The 20,462-nt window shown below is 36.2% G+C and overlaps 1 protein-coding gene across 5 annotated transcripts in view; it reads left to right on the top strand.

Moving 5' to 3' along the window:
• SLC16A7 (solute carrier family 16 member 7) overlaps positions 1 to 20,462 on the top strand; it is an 80,334-nt gene that overhangs the window by 37,360 nt on the left and 22,512 nt on the right. For all 5 annotated transcript variants that reach the window (XM_085536536.1, XM_015855221.3, XM_032443278.2 and 2 more), the window contains one exon: positions 12,846 to 13,088. In XM_085536536.1, the coding sequence (XP_085392662.1) occupies positions 12,875 to 13,088 (214 nt within the window). In that variant the 5' untranslated portion in view covers positions 12,846 to 12,874. The remainder of the gene's footprint in view (positions 1 to 12,845; positions 13,089 to 20,462) is intronic.

Here is a 20,462-nt window from a genome sequence, read left to right on the forward strand (position 1 = left end):
GAAAAAATATATACTCCAGAGATAGGTGCTTTGTTTACAGAGAAAAGTGTTGTTGTCTTGAAGATTGAAGGAGGACTTCAGAGAACTAAAATGATCTTAGACTGTGAATTCCAGCATTATAGTACTTTCTTAAGGAGAAACATTTCGATTTAAAAATTTGCACTACCACTGTGTCTTGTTATCAAGACTGTAGATGCCTATAGATGCTGTAGATGTCTATAGACATGGTTTTATATGTAGAAAGTTTGGTTAAATTCTTGTTTTTATCTAACAGCTGACATTTTGTATATATCATGTGATAGCAACAAAATGTGTGTATGTGTCGGTTTGTTGTAACGAAAAACACAACTCATAATTTTTTACTTCTGATCTGGTTAAACTTCTGTCCTGAAAGGGACAGCAGGGTCATTGCAATAGATTGAGGCATTCAAATAGATTGATTTCTTACATTCTATGTTGTTTGGCTTTGATTTATTAAACTCTTAGGTAGGTATGATTTACTGAAACTCTACTGTGAATATTTTTACTGTGTCCTTTTGATAGTTGGAATCATTCAAATACCATAGATAACTTTATATTTCCTTTCTCATTTGCTATATATTTATGTAAACTGTACTGCTTCTTCTATTGCAGCTATTATAAAGAAATCTTGGGGACTACCATTATTCTGATCTAGATTCTCTATAATGATGAGGGAACTGTGTTTTACAATATGTTACTACAATTCACGGGAGAACAATCCAAAGTATAAAGCTTTTCATGTAACCAGATAGAAATGAAAAAGCTTATACTTTCAAGTCTAATTACTAGTTTGGTTTTGACAAAAAAGAGTTATGTGCAGAAAAGTGCTTCAAATAAGTTTTGCTATTATTAGAGCATAGCATATGTAAACAAAAGTCCTTCTAATTTTGGAGTTGCTTTTGACTAATGAAACAATGCTGTCTCCAGTACATAACCTCTGTCCACAATGTGTAATTTACTATCTAAATCAGAAGTAATGGAGTAGCAGAACTCCTGTTTGCGAGACTGCTTACTGGGTCCGCAACACAAACAGTATCCTTTTTGAATTGCTCATTTGTATTAAGAAATGGGTTTGTATTTAGGAAAGGACTTTTTTTAATGTTTGGAAGGACTTGTGTAACAGACTAAGGTGCTTGATAAGTTCTGATCAAAATTCTGGGAAAAACAGATGCAAAGCTGCTGTAGAGCAGAGAAATGGATGTTGTATAACGTATACACATAGTGCTGGAGTCAATGGAAAACATTTAATGAGAGATTCAAATCTGTAAAAACACAGAAAAATCAGAAAAACAGGGAAAAATGAATATTTGATTCCTAGTCTTTTTCATTCCTTGTGTCAGCACAAGAGGGAAGAGATTTCAGAATTGTATAGCACTTCTCTAGCATCCTTCAATGGTTGGTCACCTCATTTTATTGAGCGCATCAAGGAAGTGACAATAATTTTATGACATTGTGCCATAGCAGAGCTACAGTCTTCACACACATATTCTGGACATTCAATGAGGGCAGAAAATAAAAGGCAGAATAAAAAAATGCAAATAATACAGTATAAACAATATGATTAAATTAAATTATTGATGAATTCTAAAGCTTTCTGCAAATGATTCAAAGACTGTTTTAAGTGCAGCATTGCAGAACTGCTCTGTCAAAGGTACAGCTGTATGATGTACACTTTGGACAGAGTGTACTGGGCTAAGAAAGCATCCTACATAATAGACACAATAGACACATGTTTTTTGATCTCCTCACGTCCCATTTCTCGCAATGGGTGGCAGAGTACACATTAGAAATAGATTAAATTGTCTTGGTCTTTAAAGTTATTTTGTATATATATCAGCAGGTCACCTCATTAACACTTGGACAAAGTACATAGTAAGTTTGTAATTAAACATCCTCTTCCTTCCCATGGAAATCAAATACAATCCTAGCTTCTTCCTTCCCATATTTGTTTATGTTAAACATTATCGTTGCCTAAATTATATTAGTTTTGGTACATACTTCAAATAAGTTTTTTTATCGCCATGTTCCAGACTGGACAAATAATCATCACACATGCACTTATTTTATGTAGTGCAGTGCCATGATACCTGAGTGTAACTGTTGTCTAGATGAGCTAACAAAGCTATTCTGCTCTTCTACTGAGAGACAGTGTGAGTACTTCTGTATAACAGCAGACTGTTCCATGTAAATTTATACCTCCCCTTTTGCTCAGGTGTCTGCTCAATATTGCATCTCATGATATAAAAGTATATTTTGTACCAACATAAATATCAGCATAAGAGGAGCAGCAACTTGAGTATGCTGGACATTGCTGTCTACTTTAGTGCTAGGCAGTTAGAGATGTTACCTTCCCCTTCATAGTCCTCAAGGTGCTATTGAAACATGGTTTCTGTATTAAGAAACAGCAAGTGCATCTTCAAGGATGGTTTCTGCATGAGTGCCATGGTAGTATGTATGCCTGTTTATCTATTGCATAGAACTGAGGAACTGGATGCAGTAGGAATGAGAATACCTTGCTCTCAAGTTTTACTTTTTTAGAGTCCTGGAAATTACTGGTCATAGGATGAATGCAATGGTAACTAGTATTTCCAGCTGGGGTAAACTGTGACTGTAAAAAAAGTGTTGACATTTTTGAACTCCTCCACTTTGATTTATGAGCCCACACACATTCGGTTCTCAAATCATTTTTTTCTTTTTTTTTTTTTCTTTTTTCTTTTTAATTTTAATTATTATTTTTTATAAATGTATGGAACTTTTCACCTCTGCTGAATTCTGAACATAGATAAAATACTTATTTTCATTATTTCTATGGATCTAATAGGATTTAGTAATTCTTGAGTAATCTCTGAATTAATTTATCTTTCGGTTATAGTCTACTTGAAATCACATTTTAATCTTCACTTACAGAAAGAGCACACACATCAAGCTATTATGGGCACAGCTGTATCAATTTGATTTTTCAGTTTAAATTACCCATATATTTTTAATTTTGTTTCATACAAATAGATGGATCACTTTCTCCACTCCCATAAAGCTTTAGAAAATCTGCCTTAACTGAACAGCGTCTTACTTATGTGACCTGGATTCTGGAGAGGTTTTAGGCTGGCTACCTACAGAAAATATTTTGTCTTTTCCAAGATTCTGTAGTTCCCAAATAATATCTTTCAAAGGCTACTTTCCTTGTTGTAAATTTTTATGATTCTGCCCATTTTCTTCTTCCCAACATATTTTGCATATTTTCCACAAGTTAACTGTGGCTTAACTAATGTGTAGTTCTTTAGTTTTGTTTGGAGGTTCACACTTTCAAAAGCTTTCATCTCATAAAAAACACTACTAACTTTTCCCATTTTAACTATAACACAGAAAACATTTCTTAAACCAATAACAATTCCCAAATTGGCAAGAATACCTGAAGTGTGAGCCCAGCATAAGCTTTTGCAGTTTGGAGATACTTTCCAGCCTTGGACAGTTATTTGATCCCAGTCATATGTCCTTAGGAACAGAATCCAGATCAGTTTACTTCCTATTACATAATCTAAGTAGTTGTCATGGGGGCTGAAACATTAGTAACTATTTCCACCCATAGAAGTCATGTGCTGCACTAACTTTGAAGAAGAATATTTTCTCCATGTGCTCAAGGTGATACTTTCAAGCCAGGATTTAGGTGATAGGTAGAATGTATGCAAAAAGTATCCTGGGCCATGATACAGAAGCAGAAAAGACAAGCAGCTTGGACTGTTATCTCAAGAGCACAGATGATCTTTGGTAGTATTTGCAGAAATTTATGGGAGCAGAATCTGCCATCTACTGCATCTTCATAATAGTAAACTGATAGACAGATGTGAATATTATGTTCAGCAAGAAATGAACAAAATATTGTACTTTGTGAAGTATATAATTACATAACATGAATTCTGATTCTGAAAACCTTAGCTAGTTGCACAGACTAATAATAAGCTATTTCTTACCATCATCAATATTTTTTTTCCAGCTTAGCACAGAATGATATTAAAATGAGTATTTTTATTATTGATAATATATGAAAATATGCTGCTTTGCAAAGACTGTGCTATTTATTTTTCAAGTAAAATACAGCAGCAGTACAGATAACTCCATTAATGCTGACCTCAAGCCTTAGTTCCTACACTTGTAAAATATTGCAAAAAGTGAATCTTTAACTCTTCTCCTCCAAACATCAGAACACTTTAAAATATCTATCCAACATATAGCTCTAGATTTACGTGAACCTATTGCTGTTATTCTAGATTTGTTTTGTTTTGTTTTTATAATTTGAATTAAAGTTGAATTTTAAAGACTACGAATGTGCTGATGAAGGCTTTGAGCCTGTGGCTCAAGGGTGGTCTATGAAGTGTTAAAATAACATGCGCCTACAACATGTTTTAAGGCTGGTAACCATCATAGTTAAATATGATGGAGTACTCACAGAATTTAAAGGATGATAGGAGTGGTTAGAAATAAATGAATAAGCAGATCAATATTCTTGCAGTGCAAAGAGCTGATGCTTTGAGCTGTAATGAAGGAGTTTAGCTGAGCTTATTAAAACTTCTTTAATGGAAGAACAAAGTTTGGGGTTTTTTGTTGTTTTTCTTTTTGTTTTTTTTTTTTGTTTGTTTGTTTCTTTTTGAAAAGTTGATTAGTTTGACATTTTTTATTTATTTATTTTTTTCCAAGTGTGCCAAATTTTTCATCAGCCTCAATCAACTTATTGTTAAAGCTGATTAATTCTTTGGACTGGATCACTGGCATTTTCAATTTAGCCTTCAACATTTCATTTCAGTGCGCTCCAATTTGGGTGGGGTGTCAACTTCACTGTGTTAGATATTTTATTGACTGCTTTTTTGAAGTAATTGAAACAGAATTGCAATCACTGTGGTTGGAATACATTTCACTTAACTTTACTCATCTAGCCATTTAGTCATCTAGAATAAGGTGGTCATTTAGGTTTCCCATAAGGTCAAATAAAAATGGTAATAACAAATGCCTGATGAATGGAAGTCCGACCCAGAATTGTGGCAACTGTGAATGCAGAACAGATTTTAGAAGTTTCGATAATAGTACTCAATGTGAATCCAGCAGCAACAATAAATGAATAAATAAATTAATTAATTCCAATGAATGATGAATATTAGCATAGCTACATTGTTATTTATCTCATTAATGACTTAGTTGTTCTTGTAATCTGATCTCAGTCATGTAACATTAATTTCAGTGTAATTTTGTCAGGTAGGGGTCTCAGTTCAGTAAAAACCTCTTTAGTGACTTAGTAATAACAACCTCAGCCTTTGTTTAAACAGTGATGAACTAGAGTCCTGGTGTGAATGGGATTTTGACTACACTTTGTCAGGGTACTTAACTCATTTTTGCTTTTCATAGGGCAACATCTTACCATGCAGGATTCACTTCTGTCTCAGTAATCCTGCAGTGGGTCCTCAAACTGGGACATAAGATGTGCCTTCATTCCAGTTTGAATTAGACCTTTCATAATTCCTGCAGATGTTAGGAACTCACAGCTTGTAATAGTGCTTGTTTAACAGTTTTTGCTTCTCCATCCAATTTTCTGCTCAGCTGCTGCTGTTACTAGGAACCAGCCCATTGCAACACCAAAGCCTACAAGGAAAGAGAGTTACTGGGATTGTTCATTTATTTTTGTCTTATAACACGTGGCTTTCCCTTCATTCTGCCTCCCTCCCCAGAGCCAGCCACTGCTAACCTTCCAGGCATTTGGAACAAAGTTATTCCTATGTGTGCCTTGAGTGTATGAGGGACTATTACTTTCCCACTCTGCCTTCAGGCACATGCTAGTGTTGGTACTGCTTCAGTAGGATGAAAAGTGTATTACAGTATTGATTCTTAGCTATAAATTATGGATGGTTGAATAACTGAATGTTTCTTTCATAAATATGAATATTTAGAAATACTCATTTGTCTGATCTTGGAGAGAAAAAATAATTAGTATTTTTTCTTTAATAAAATAAAGCTTAATATTTAAAATAGCAGTGGTAATATATTTTATTATTTTTTGTTAATATGCTATTAAAGGTTGAAGTGAAACAGGCTTTAAAATTAAGTAGGAAGATTTAAGATTTGACTAGATTAAAAAAAAAAGAAAGAAAGAAAAAAGAAAAAAAAAAGAAAGAAAAGAAAAGTAATGATAAGTCCTAACATATACCTCATAAATAAAAATATAGTTTACTGTATTTATATTTCAATGTACTTATTGTTACCTTTTGCTATCTGGAAAGCACTGTCTTTCAGTTCATGGAAGTTGGAGAAACTTTACAAAAACAGCAGCTTTCTAAAATACTTGCTAATTTGGGTACATTTTAGCAGTTTTGTTCTTCACAGAGTGTTTATCCTGCAGGTTAGACCCCAGCGGAAGAAAATGCAGTAATGTCAAATTCTGAGTGTATCTGTAAGACACTTGGGTTTTATTTATCATGTACCCCTCAGTCTATGTATATGGACATTCAGACAAAATGAAGCCTGTTTTCCTCTTTCAGGAAAATCAGTAGGCTGGCTACCAGTGCTTGTTAGGAGATACTTTGCCTATTAAAGCTCAGAGATAAGAGCAGAGAACAGTCTCTCTTGGTCCTTTCAATAAGAGTCCTTCTATGTCCTGCTTTTCTCCACAACAAAATCCCAGGTCAGAACAAAATCATCTCACAGAACTGATAAAGAATTTATTTTTTTTTCTATTTTTTTTTTTTTTTCAAATAATGGATGTTGCTTAAAGAATAATAGAAAACTGCTGAAGAAGTACTATTTAGTGTAACAGTACCCCTGTAATACTGTCCTGCTTGGAATTCATTAGAGCTACTAATAAAAATAAGAAAACAATATATATTTTCAGCTTTCTAACAGGGATCTTTTATAGAAGTAAAATTCCTATATAGCTCATTCCTTAGCTAATGCTACCACAAAGTCATTGATTTTAAATATAACTATTCTATTAATATTCATTAGGGTTTAGACCAGCAGACTATCTAAGCCTACAAAACAAAGATTATAGCCTACCTATGCTTCCACTTCAAGCTTTACAATTAATCAGCATTTGTTACGTAATGAGCTTTAAAAATCTCACTCTTAACTGACAGTTTACTTAGGCGTTAGTCCACATCCCATCTCTGACACCCAATTTGTTGTAAGTTGCAGTCAAGTTATTTATCCTGTTACTGTATTTGTTTTCTGTGTCTGGAAGTGAATGAGACTTCTGAATCACCTCACCAGAATATTAGGAGCCTGAGTGAACTCAAGTTTGCAAAGCTCTTTGCAGTCCCTGGCTTACCACATGAAGCTGGAATGCCCTACACATGTGCTAAGTATTCTTACTATTGTGCAAAAAATAGGGACAGATTTTTCACATACCATCTCTTTTCCTCTGGGACAAATGGCAGACAGAATGCAAGTGGAGAATGAAGCAGTTATATTAATGGTGCAGAAGAGCAAATCTAAAGCACCCAGTAAAATCCATGTCTCTGTAAACATGAGAACAGCACATCCCCTTCTGAGAAGTCTGTGACAAGCTTTTGTACTGAGAGCTGTTGCTGGTGCTGGCAACTGCAGAATATTAATGAAGCCCTGGTCTGAACAGGTTGATCGTGACTGACTGAAGTCTGCAGCACTTGGTATCAAGATACATTATTTGTCTGTAGTGTTTGCTCTTGGTTTGACCTTGCTGCTTGTTTGCTTGTGTGCTCTTCCTCTCACCATTCCATCCTCTTTGCTCTATTTCCTTCTTTCTTTTCTCCTTCTCTTCCTCTCCCTCCGTATCTTTTTTAAATTTACTTGTTCTCATTTGCCCAATTACATTCTGGTGTGCTGAGATACCTATATAATAACAGTGTTGCATATCATATGTTTTAAAAGTATCCTCTTGCACTCTTTCTACTATTTCTTAGTAGACACATTCAGCTCTTTAAGTTAGATATGTTTTTATTCACTGCTTACATAACAGGGATTTATACAGAGGAACTAGAAGAAGCTTAGGATAAAATCCTTGTTCACAGGCTTAAGGTACAGAAAGACTGAGCAGCCTCTCTGTACCTGATAGAGGGAAGAGGGCTGATGGCTTCCCTAAGGACATTCTTCACTCAGTGTCCCCTGCTACTTGTCCATGCAGATGACATCACTGTCCCTCACCCACCACTTGCCTCTAAAAGGAAGGGGATGATCAGGACTGCCTGGTGAGCTGATAACACACAATGGAATTGTGTGACTGCATGTCAGTTCTGCTGATGACCTTCATTTACTCGAATGCAGCTTCCCTCCCCCCCCCATGGCACTTTGTTCTACACAAGAATATCATCACACGTGACTGTTTTTACATTTTCTACTATGTATATCTTAATATTCTTCATGGCCCATAATAAGCTCTGAGACCTCTGGAAAGACTTTTCACTTGTCACTGCTTCAGTCCTCCCTCTTCTTATTCTTCCACTGTCAGAATTTGTACCTACTTATCTAAAATGCTTTTTCATTTTGGTTGCTAATGGATTTTTCACTCATCTGTATACTTCCTATACTATCAAAATGTTACTAGATAAGCTTAAGAAAAAAGCTGAGGATATTAATTTTCTAGACTGCTTTAGATGGAGTTTTGTTTTGTGGATATTAAGCTAATTTTTTACAGGACAAAGCTGCTTTAGTTCCTGAGAAAGTATGGGATGTTTGAGTTGTTGGACTTCATATTCCTGAGAAAATGATTGCTTTTTTTTTTTTTCCCCCTTGGTGCAACTATGTATGTATTTATTTATGCATTTTCTTTTTACCTTTTAAACTGAATTAAAATTGGCTGTTGTGATCGTAAAGGAATACCAGGGAATCTATTATTAACTGCACTCTGTGGAATATACAGGACGTGTAAGATACAATGATCCAGACTCCTCTTTGTGGCAGGGCAAAGTCTGGCATAGGATATTGGACAGTCATTCACCGTAGCGGTGCTATGCTTTGAAGCATAGGCTGAAAAACATAGAAACAGCTACTGCACCTTTGCTCTTTTCCCTGATGTCCTCTTAGTTTACTCTGAAGCTTTCAAAGAGAGGACAATGAACTGTTGGAGCCTGTCCTGCTACCCTGAAAAGGCAAATACAGTGATATATTTTCAAAGAGCTGATATGCAAGAATCATATTATTATCTAGATTGGAAATGATCTTCAAGTCCAACCATCAGCCTGGCCCCGCAAATCCACCACTAAACCAGATCCCTTAATGCCACATACTTAATACCTTTCCAATGTTTCCCTACCCTCTCCATGAAGAAATTCTTCCCACTACTCAATCTCAGCCTCTCCTGGCACAATTTGTGTCTGTTTCCTTTCAAACTATTACTTGACACCTAAGAAAAGAGGTAATGGAAACCTTCCTCACTGCAACCTTCTTTCAGATAGTTTCAGACAGCAGTGAGGTCTCCATTCATTTTTCTTTTGTCCAGAATAACCAACTCCCATTTCCTCAATTGCTTTTGTCAGTCTTTTCTCTAGTCTCTTCACCAGCCTCATTACTCTACACATGCTTAAGCAACTCATCATTCCTTCTTGTAGTAATGGGCCCCAAACTGAATATCTAATCTTAATCTTCCATCTTGTAGTTTTAAACCATTTCCTCTTGTCCTACGAGAGTAGACCCTGCTAGAGAGTCAGTCCCCTTCTCTCTCATAGCCCTCCTTTAGATACTGAAAGGCTTCTCCCAGACCTCCCCAGAACCTTCTCCAGGCTGAACACCCCCATCTCTTTCAACCTGTCCTTGTAGAAGAGGTGTTCCATCCCTTTTTGTGTCCCTCTTCTGTACACACTGCACCAGGCTTGTGTCTCTTCTGTACTGAGGACTCCACTTTTTGATGCAGTACTGCAGGTGAGGTCCCACTACTGCAGGATGGAGGGACAGGATCACCTCCCTTGACCTGCTGACCACACTTCTTTGATGCAATTCTGGATATGGTTGGCTTTCTAGACTGTGAGGGAACCTTGCTGGTTCATATCCAGCTTGCCATCCACCAGAACCCCCATGTTGTTTCTGAAGGTGCTATGCTCCAAGATTTCATCTCCCAGCTTGTACTGATAGCTGCAACACAGGTGCAAACCACTGTCCTGCTTGCCACCCTATTTCTGCTGTAGGCCAGGACTCTGCTGGCCTTCTTCACTTTGACGCAATGCTGGCTTGTGTTCATCTGGCTGTTGACTATGACTCCCAGGTCCTTTTCTGCCAAGCAGTTTTCCAGCCACTTTTCCCCAGTCCTACAGCACTGCATTGGATGGCTGTAACACTTGGGCACCAATGGAGTTCTTCTGACCAACGTACTGGCAGTAATTTTCCCAAACACTGTGTTATTTTTAGAAAAAAAGCATGCTCAATAAGTTGATAATCACTTTACATTTTTTATGGGCAGCAATTCCCTGATGTTGCACCATATTACTAGAATTTATAATAGAGATAGGAGTGCTGTTGTATGAATATGAAATATAAAAACAAATATGCTCAAACTTTGAAGTCTAAGAAAATAGTAGTTAATCTTTTATTGTCATTATTATTATTTTTTCATGAAATAACCAAAAGTTTTCTCTGATGATCAGTACAACAGCTTTCTGGGACAGAAAACTGCTGTACCAGGTTATTCAGTTAGGTCATAGAAACAGAGATTTTCTTTCTTTTCTTGCCAATTTATTTGTTATTGTTTTTTGTTTGTTTGTTTGTTTTGCTTTGCTTTGTTTTGCTTTTCTTTTTTTTTTTTTTTTTTTTTTTTTTACCTGTGGAGGTAATCACTTACTATGTGTGCTCTAGCGTACTTTGGACTTTTTGAGGTACTCTGCCTTCCAGTGGGTCCTCTGTCAGTAAACAGGTGTTTAACTGCTTTGCCAAAATTTAATTTCAGCAACTGTAATTGACTCTACTTTTCCAGCTTCTAGTGGCAGACCCAGGTTTTCCTTTCTGCTTCATGATTAATATTAAGCTGAAACTGGGGTAACCAGAAATAAAGTACATGCCAGGGGTTCTTTCTGGACATGCATATTAATTTAAAAAAAAATAAATAAATTTTTTTTTAAAGTCTGCGTACAGAGAAGCAGAGTAGTAGATAACTATTGCTGTCAGCAGCAAATCTGTATGACACGATGAAGAAAACAAATTAGTTGCAATATTGCAGCCTTGCATAGAAGCCAGGTGTTTAGTGGTTGATTTAGCCCCTCTGGAGGTTAGCCAGTGTGAAGGTGATGCCTACAACCAGCTTCAGTGAAGTGGAGAATCAGAATTAAAGAGGTTTCTATCACAGAGGTGACCTTATGATAGATAATTTGTAAAGGAACACTTTGCTAGCCTGTGGTGTGTATTGTAGGCAATAGTATATGGCATTTACCCTGACAGCACTCTCGGCACTCTACTGGGAATTAATATAAGCTGACACAGTTCACTCTTTAGTTTTTTGTTAAAGTAATCATATAACTCCCAGAGCTAATGCTGTTCACTGTGAGAAACTGGGGTATGATGTAAGCGACACAGAAGAAATCTCATTGAGACTCACTGGTAATCATAAGCACAACAAAAAACTTACATACTGTTATGATCTGCAGCTTTCAGTATTGGTATGTCAGGGGACCAGTCAAGAGTAATAAGTCAAGTAAATGCCCAAGAAAGAAACATAGAAGGTGAAATATTCAGGATGCGCAGTCTGTGTAGGTTGCATTACAGAAACAAAAACACAGTGGACTCCAACTTTGTTTACTAATAAAGGGGATCTAGATTAGAAAAATCTCAGAACTACAAAATTAATTCTTGCAGCTACGTGTTTTTTAGGAATAGAGTATCAAGATGATAATATATAATATCTATAGGAATAAATATCCAGATGATAAAGAAATATAAAATTATTTTCAGGCTTTAGGAGTTTTAAGGGAACTACCTATAATTTGTGAAGCTTCTGGATTTTGTTGTTGTTGCACTGCTAGGAACCTCTACAAAAAATCACTCTGGTGCTCTCTATTATGTAAAACTTTAAATTAGAAAATAGCTGTGTAAAGTGTGTGAGGACTTCCTGACTTCCTGATGTCTTAAAGTGTGTGAATACAGAGAAAAAAAAAAAAAAAAAAAGTACCATCAAGTTTGACTTCATTCCTGCAAATAATGTCAGCAGTTACTAATAAGCAGAATAAAATGTTAAAAACCGAGTACAATATGACATTGTACTATTTTGTATTTATCTTATGGCTTCAGAAAGAATTTTAAATCTCTTCTTAAGATGTGCTTTTAAAATGTTTTCATGAGTTAAACTAGAAATATTAACAATGGTTAATGGCTGGAAAATGACAACACGTGATAAAGCATTCTGTTAACATACTTGTTCCTTACTGTCCTTGCTGATGACTTTGCTAAAGTACCTTCAAATGTTGCTAACAAAGCAGCATTTAGGAATAGTTTATTTCAACTTTTTTTCCAGTTCTTTCTATACAACATTTTTTTTAAATTTTTTTTTTTTCTGTTTCATACCTATTCTAAGTCCATACTGTAGATCAAAGATATAAGCAAATTTACCTACACCACTTTCCAATAAATGAATAACTGCAAACAAAATTTCAGTAACTGACATCAATGATTTTTAATAGCTGCACATACTAAATGGGATATTTCATATATATACATATATGAATATATATTTAAGAAAAGCTTTTTGCTTCTGAAAACATAATAATGTGTTCTGTGTTTGTATGTCAACTGGGAGCTGGTCTCTGCTTTGAGGATTCTGAAGATGATGGTAGAATACTGCAGTATGTTAAAAAGAAAAACTGTCTGAAACTTTGTTTCTTCTTTTCCAGACTAATTGGAGAAGAGAGAGAGACTAGAAATGCCACCAGCAATAGGAGCACCCCAGTACCCACCTCCAGATGGAGGCTGGGGGTGGGTTGTGGTCTTTGGGGCTTTTATTTCCATTGGATTCTCCTATGCATTTCCCAAAGCCATCACAGTATTCTTCAAGGAAATACAGGAAATCTTCCATACATCATATAGCGAGATAGCTTGGATATCATCAATAATGTTGGCTGTCATGTACGCAGGAGGTAAGATGTTTATGAAATTTGCAAATATCACAGCTCAACTGCCTGCATGGTCATACACTTGAATACTAACCTAAGAATTTACCTAATGCTTTTTCTTTAAATGTCATAACTTGGAACATTTCAGACTATAATAATGGAAGTATTAAATCTTAAATGCATATATTGTAAAAATATATGTACGTATATATAAAAATGTATAGAAACTGTATGAATAGAAAGTGAAAAGATCATATAGAAAAAGTATATAGTATATAGTACAGTATATACAGCATATAGTATATAGAAACTGGAAACACTGTGCCTATAGTACTGCGTCCTTATTCACTGAAGAGTAGCACTTCTGGATTTTTCAGAAGTGGTTTCTGAAGAAAAGTACGATATTATCAGATTCCGGTAAACAACCTTTTGAAGGGTGCATGAACTCCTGGTTTTACCATGGTAATTTTTTTTATCACTGATTTCAACCTACATTGAAATCCTTGACATTTAAGTGACCACAGCTGCTTTAGCAGTCAAGAGGGAGAGGTAGGTGCCTAGAGGAAGGAATTCAGACTAGCTGAGATGCATTCTTTAAGTACCTCTTTCTTTTTTCTCCCCCTCTGACTACAAGGAAGACCCTATAGTCATGATACCATTAGCTGAAGCACCTCAGTTAAATATTTTTCAGTTAATGGGATGGAAAACATAATGTTTTTTTCTTGTTTTTTTCCAGAGACAGAGACATAGTAAAGATGATTTGACAAGTGGTGTCAGTATCAATAAAAGCTTGTTCTTCAGATATTTTGATCTTATATTTATTCATAGGGAGATTTTTGAATGAGTTTATAGGTGCAACAACAATTCACCAGGTGAAGAAGCAGCTAATAATGATGACTGTTGACAACCAGTATTCTGTAGTTGAAAATTTGCTCTGTCAAACAGTGTTATTGTGTTCTTTGCTGTAGATTCCATGGAATTAAATAGGAGGCATCACTTATTCTTGTTGTAGACTCATGGTTTTGAAATAACGATTCTGCCTGGTATAAACACTCTTTGAAGCCATAGCTTCTCTAGAACCACTTCCTTAAAAATAGAGCATTTAGACAATCACTGGCAGAATATGAAATAGCAATCAGGAAAAACATTTATAAAGGAAATCGCTCCATTGTTTGTATTGTGCGAAGGTGGTTTGATTCCTTAGCATCTGATGTACTGTAATGTGAAAGACATATGAAGACCACAAGTACAGTGTGTAGTGTTTACTATGAAGTGTGATATGTCTGTGCGAACACTCTCTTCATCATACTATTAATTAAGGTAACTTGAAAACATCGAAGATCTGTCATTCTCATTAGAGCTTAGCATTCAACCTATTAATCATCACAGTGGGGTCAGTGAATAAGTTAAGAGTCTGTGCTGACACTCTTTGCTTTAGAGACTGCAGCCTCTTGCTGTAATTAGCTGGCTTCTGTGTTTCAATAACAAGGTATTAACTTACCTTTCAATGCTTTAGGAAAAAAAAAAACCACGAATACTAATAAACTAATAAATGGCATCCAGTAAGGAGCTAAAAGAATGTTAATTATGTTTATCACTTACTTCATACTTAGAATAAATGGCATTAAATTACAGCAGGCCATCTGGCAATCCATATGGTCTCTTGCAGTCCTGGTTAATTCCTGCAAATAGGTCAAGCACAGCATTCACTCTGTTAGGAAAGCACTAAGCAGAGGTGACAAATCTGATAAATCTAGTCAATATGAAACTCTTTTCCCCTCTCAGTCTAAGATAATATGCATTTCCATGCAGTTCTTGTTGTTTTTATTTATCTATTTATTTATTTTTCTCAAACACGCTCTTTTCCTCTCAACACTCACCTCCTGGATGTTTGTTAGACCTTACTAAACAACCTTCCCAAAATGCAAGATCCTGTAATACGATCAAGGTTACATGTAATAGATGGCCTCTGTGGTTCAGCCTGTGCTTGAAAGAAGTATCCTCTGGAGAAGAGCAATAGTTCAGTCTCCATGGCAACTCCTTCTTCTGCCTGTCTTGAGCAGGGACTGTCAATTGTATTAAATTCAGGGTGATGGTTTTGTGATGGACTCCTACACAGAAGGGACTGTGACTGGAATGACCACATTTTCACTAGTGGAGGACAGAATCTGGAGTATGATGGTATAAGTGGAGCTATCCTGACAGGGCATAACGTATTTGTGTACATATATGGAAACATATATATATGTTATATATAATATGTATGCATGTATGTTTTCTTTAATATATCAACTTTCTATGCATGCTTAAGGGTCATACATATGCTGCGATGCACACAAATATTAGGGAATTGAAGACCCAAGAGACCAAATATGCTTAACCTCAAATTTTCAACATTCATTCTATTTCAAAATTTCCATTTTTCCACTTTGCACAGCATTAACCAGCCAAAGGTGATTAGAAATTTTATCAGAGCTCAATCTCTTTCTAGAAAAAAACAAAAACATATATATATATATGTATTGCTTTCAGTGTAGGTTTGATTGGAACCTTAGTGATGGCCATAAAAGCCATGTGACAGATATGTTGATTTCAGGCACAGGTGACCTTGGGAAAAAGCAGGTTACTTAACTGACTTTACAACTTTTTCATGTCATTTAGCGAAGGGCAAATTTCACATTGGTTGCTGTTGTTGTTTCTGTTTTCAAAAATAGCTTTTTAGATGTGACACTGGGTTATAGACATAAGCTTGAAAACTGTTAATTACTCCAACCTGCAAAATGTGGGATTGTCTTGATGATCTGAAGTTCAAAGAATAGACGTACATTTAACTTCCAGATGACTTTTCCAAATAATAATTTAAAATACATTTTGAGACCATTCTTGAAGAAAAAAATGCTTCAAGTTGTTTAATTAGTCACGCAAAGTTTAAGTATTCAAGCAAAATTTAAATAGTCACTGATACCATTTTTGAAAACATGCTCACAGTTAAAAAATGCAACATCTAGCCAATTCACAGACATACAGAATCACAGAATGATAGGAGTTGGAAGTAACCTCTAGATATCATCGACTCCAACTCCCCTGCTAAAGTCTATTCCCTACAGTAGGTCACCCAGGTGGGCGACCAGGCAGGTCTTGGATATCTCCAAGGAAAGAGACCATCTCTGAGCAACCTCTCTTCTCTCTCTCTCTCTATCTTTTTTTATTATTATTATTTTTATTTTGTGTGTGTGTGTTATTTCATTATTCATGTTTGAGCTTAACCATCTTGTTGTAGCAAACTCGTCAAAGATTTTTTAGTTGACTACACAAAAAGTAAACTAAAAACAAGCTCTCATTGTGACTTTGTTGTATATTAATTTGGAAAATAATGTATCATATGGTATGTTCAAAATATTTGTGATTTTATCTCAGTGGGTGTTCCAGCGATATTGCTGTGAAGATGAAATGACGTGAACAGTGAAGATGACAGTTGCGAAATGCATGCTACACAAACAACAGATGGTTATGGATTTTTACTTTTGGATAGAACCTAGTCTCCTACACTTTTCAACCTCCCTGGTAACATTTTCTTATTTTAGATATACAAATACTGGCACAAGGTATTCTGTAGCCATGGATAAGGAGACTGAGAAGATTTCTTAAATTGACCTATGTCCTTTGTTGTTAGGGACAAACATTTTTCTCCATCAGAATATGGAAAGCATTGAATTTTAATAACCTCATTTAGAGTGCCCTTGAAAGCAGAACTTATCAACTTTCCAAATGCCTCATGGGCATGAGGGAATACTTTACATTTAGCCAAAAATGTATGTAAAGTAAGTGTCTATGTCAAGTTAATTTGAGACTCACACGTAATGAAAAGAATGTGTAATGAGGTGACATAAGAACAAAACATTTTGAATCTTACTAACAAATACAGATAAGTTCTAAGAGATGCCAAGTGTAATAAAATATTACAAATATGCATCTGTTCTTTTTTTAAAAGAATACCTGAATGCTAGCATGGCCTGATAAAGGCTTTGAAAAGTAATATGGCTAATTATTTCACTTTCTAGAAGTCTTTTAGTTTTAGTAAAAACTATACCTTTTAGGGAAGTGTTCTGTTGTAGTAACCTGTTTTAAACACAGAGAGGTTCTCTGTTTCTAACATAAAATACTTCTAAAATTGGACTTGGGAAGAAGGGTAATGATGTTTTAGATACCTTTTTTCATACCCTTTTTTTTCTTTTGGAACAGATTTGTCATTCTAGCCAGTCTCAGTCTTGCCACTTAGAGACAGTCTCAGAGTTAAGTATATTTAAAGAAGTTATTTTTTTTGGTCTTTTGAATAATTGTCAGAAAGATGTCTACGTGACAAAGAATTGCCATTGTACTTCTACTAAGCATTTTCAGTGTGAAAAAGTGGGTTATTAGTAATGATTATCATAGGAATCACAGAATCTCACAGAACCACAGAATCACAGAATGACCCGGGTTGGAAGGGACCTCAAGGATCATGTAGTTCCAACCCCCCTGCCTGGCAGGGCCACCAAACATACACCTTTACTAGATCAGGTTGCCCAGGGCCCTGTCCAACCTGGTCTTGAACACCTCCAAGGATGGGGCATCCACAGCCTCCCTGGGCAGCCTGTTCCAGGGCCTAACCACTCTCCTAGTAAAGAACTTCCCCCTAACATCCAACTTAAATCTTCCTTCTTTTAACTTAAAACCATTTCCCCGTGTCCTGCTATTGTCAGCCCTTTCGAAGAGTTTACTCCCCTCCTGGGTGTAAGTTCCCTTCAGGTATTGAAAGGCTGCAATGAGGTCATCCTGCAACCTTCTCTTCTCCAGGCTGAACAAACCCAACTCCCTCAGCCTGTCCTCATAGGGGAGGTGCTCCAGCCCCCTGATCATCTTCGTGGCCCTCCTCTGGACCCTTTCCAAAATCTCTTATATAAATCTCCAATATGTCTTTTTTGTACTGAGGGCTCCACACCTGGACACAGTACTCCAGATGGGGCCTCACAAGAGCTGAGTAGAGGGAGACAATCACCTCCCTATCCCTGCTGACCACCCTTCTCCTGTTGGAGCCCAGGATCCCATTTGCTTTTCAGGCTGCCAGAGCACACTGCTGGCTCATGTTTAGTCTTTTGTCCATCAGGACCCCCAGGTCCTTCTCTGCCAAGCTGCTCTCAAGGACCACTCCTCCCAGCCTGTACAGGTGCCTAGGGTTCTTCCAGCCCAAGTGCAAAACCTTGCACTTTGCTGTGTTGAACCTCATTAGGTTCACCCAAGCCCAGCTTTCCAGCCTGTCGAGGTCCCTCTGAATGGCATCCCTTCCTTCCACCGTAAATATTTGCATTAACTTTGATTAAACTAACTCAAGCATCTAACGAAAACAATTTTCATTTATATACAAGCAGGCAACCTTGATCTTCATTTCTATAAGTAAATTAATCATGACAGCTTTTTTTTAATCCCAGAAAATACTGTTTTTTTTATCTCCCACTTTCTTTTAAGTAATGGGTCAAAGACAAAAATAATAAATAGCATACATCATAAAGTGTATTTTCTAACGGATGAAACTATGGGTTTGTTTAATTTAAACTTAGGTCTTTGATATGTTCCTTGAGCATGCAAAACTTTGATGAAGGAATGCTTTTTTTCTGTACACTAATAATGTTGGATTAGTTCCCATATAGTTTTTCATATCACTGGATCATACAATGGTTGCATTTGTGATGTGTGTCATGTAATTCAAAGGTAATGAAACAATGGTGTAGCACAACTGGGAATCATGAGATATTTAAGCAGGTCCCAGAGAAGTATTATGGGGAAGGAAAAGTCTATCTACTCATGCTGTGTATACCATTGTAATCACACCAGTGCTTCAAATGAAATAATAAACCTGGCACTTTACAAAGAACTTATTATAGAATTTTACTGGTCCATTGTTTTGGAACGTCTAAGAACTATTCCCTTGTTTATTTTGAAAGGGTATAGTCAAGGGAAACAGAGCTGAACTGTGATTTATAAGATATTATAAAGGAGTATCAATTGACTACAGCTGAGATTCTTATTGTGATTCCTAAAGGTATGTAGATACATATTTGTTAATAGAAGACTTAGTGATAGGTTTATTCTCCTGCCAGAGTAACTACAGAAATCAAAGAATGAGGTTTCTAATTGTCTTTTAATTCATTAACCAGTTTTGAAGATTTTTGCAGAGATCAGATATGACACACAAAGATAAACATATGTACCAAATGAAGAGGCTTTTGAACAATCAGAACACTTTAATCTATATTTTTAAGATTACTATTATTATTAAGATTCGTTATTAATATTACTATTGAGATTTTTAAGATTACTGTTAAGATCATCCATATCAAAGTATATAACTACTATTTTCCTAGCCAATAGGTGTTTCAGCAGTGTGTACAAGCACACTTTATTCTTTATTCCTTTATTCTTCATGGATTTTGGCATGTTTATTTAATTGTCAGGAAAGTTAAGCATTTCCAGTGCAATTTTACCTGGCTTTTGTTTAGATGAATAAGAACTATGATGAGACAACAAAATGACATGTTTAAATGTGGAGATTGTAATTAAAATGGGAGACTGAAGTGAGAAATAGGTTGTTCATTTACTCATCCAATTCAAACACTTCCTGCAGCGCTTTCACACGGACAAGTTTTACACTGACTGTGTCCTGCTTTATTTTCTATTTATATTGCTTTGAAACACTTTTCATTATGTGCTTTGACTCTCAGAAAATTCTGGAAGGAAGTGGTGATGCCATTACATCTTTTTAAGATTATATCTTCTGTATCAATGACATGGACAGTAGGTTCAAGTGTATCCTCAGGAAGTTTGTGGATGATATCAAGCTGTTTGTTGCAGTTGACACTCCTCAGGGAGAGGATGCCATTCAGAGGGACTTAGGCTGAATCACTGTGCCAAGGTGAAACTCATGACATTCAAGAAAGCCAAGTATAAGGACTTGTACATAGGTTGTGGCAATCCCCATTATCAGTATGAGTTGGGGAATGTAAGGATGGAGCACAGCATCACTGAAAATGATGTGTGGGTACTAATGGATGTCAAGCTGGACATGAACCAGCAGTGTGTACTTGCAGCCTAGAAAGCCAGAGGTTCCTGGACTGCATCAGAAGAAGTGTGGTCAGCAGGTCGAGAAAAGTAGTCCTGCCTCTCCACTCTGTGCTGTTGATGACTTACCTAGAGTGCTTTGTCCACATGTGGAGTCTTCAGTACAAAAGTGACCTGGGCATGTTGGAGCACATCCAGGGGAGGGACACAGAAATGACCCTGAGAAAGCTGGGCCTATTCTATCTGGAGAAGGCTACAGGAAGACCTGACAGTGGCCTTTCATCTAAATGGGGGCTATGAGAA

Source organism: Coturnix japonica, chromosome 1 (assembly GCF_054131305.1).
Source record: "Coturnix japonica strain WE chromosome 1, WE-NBRP24, whole genome shotgun sequence".
In the NCBI taxonomy this organism is placed as follows: domain Eukaryota; kingdom Metazoa; phylum Chordata; class Aves; order Galliformes; family Phasianidae; genus Coturnix; species Coturnix japonica.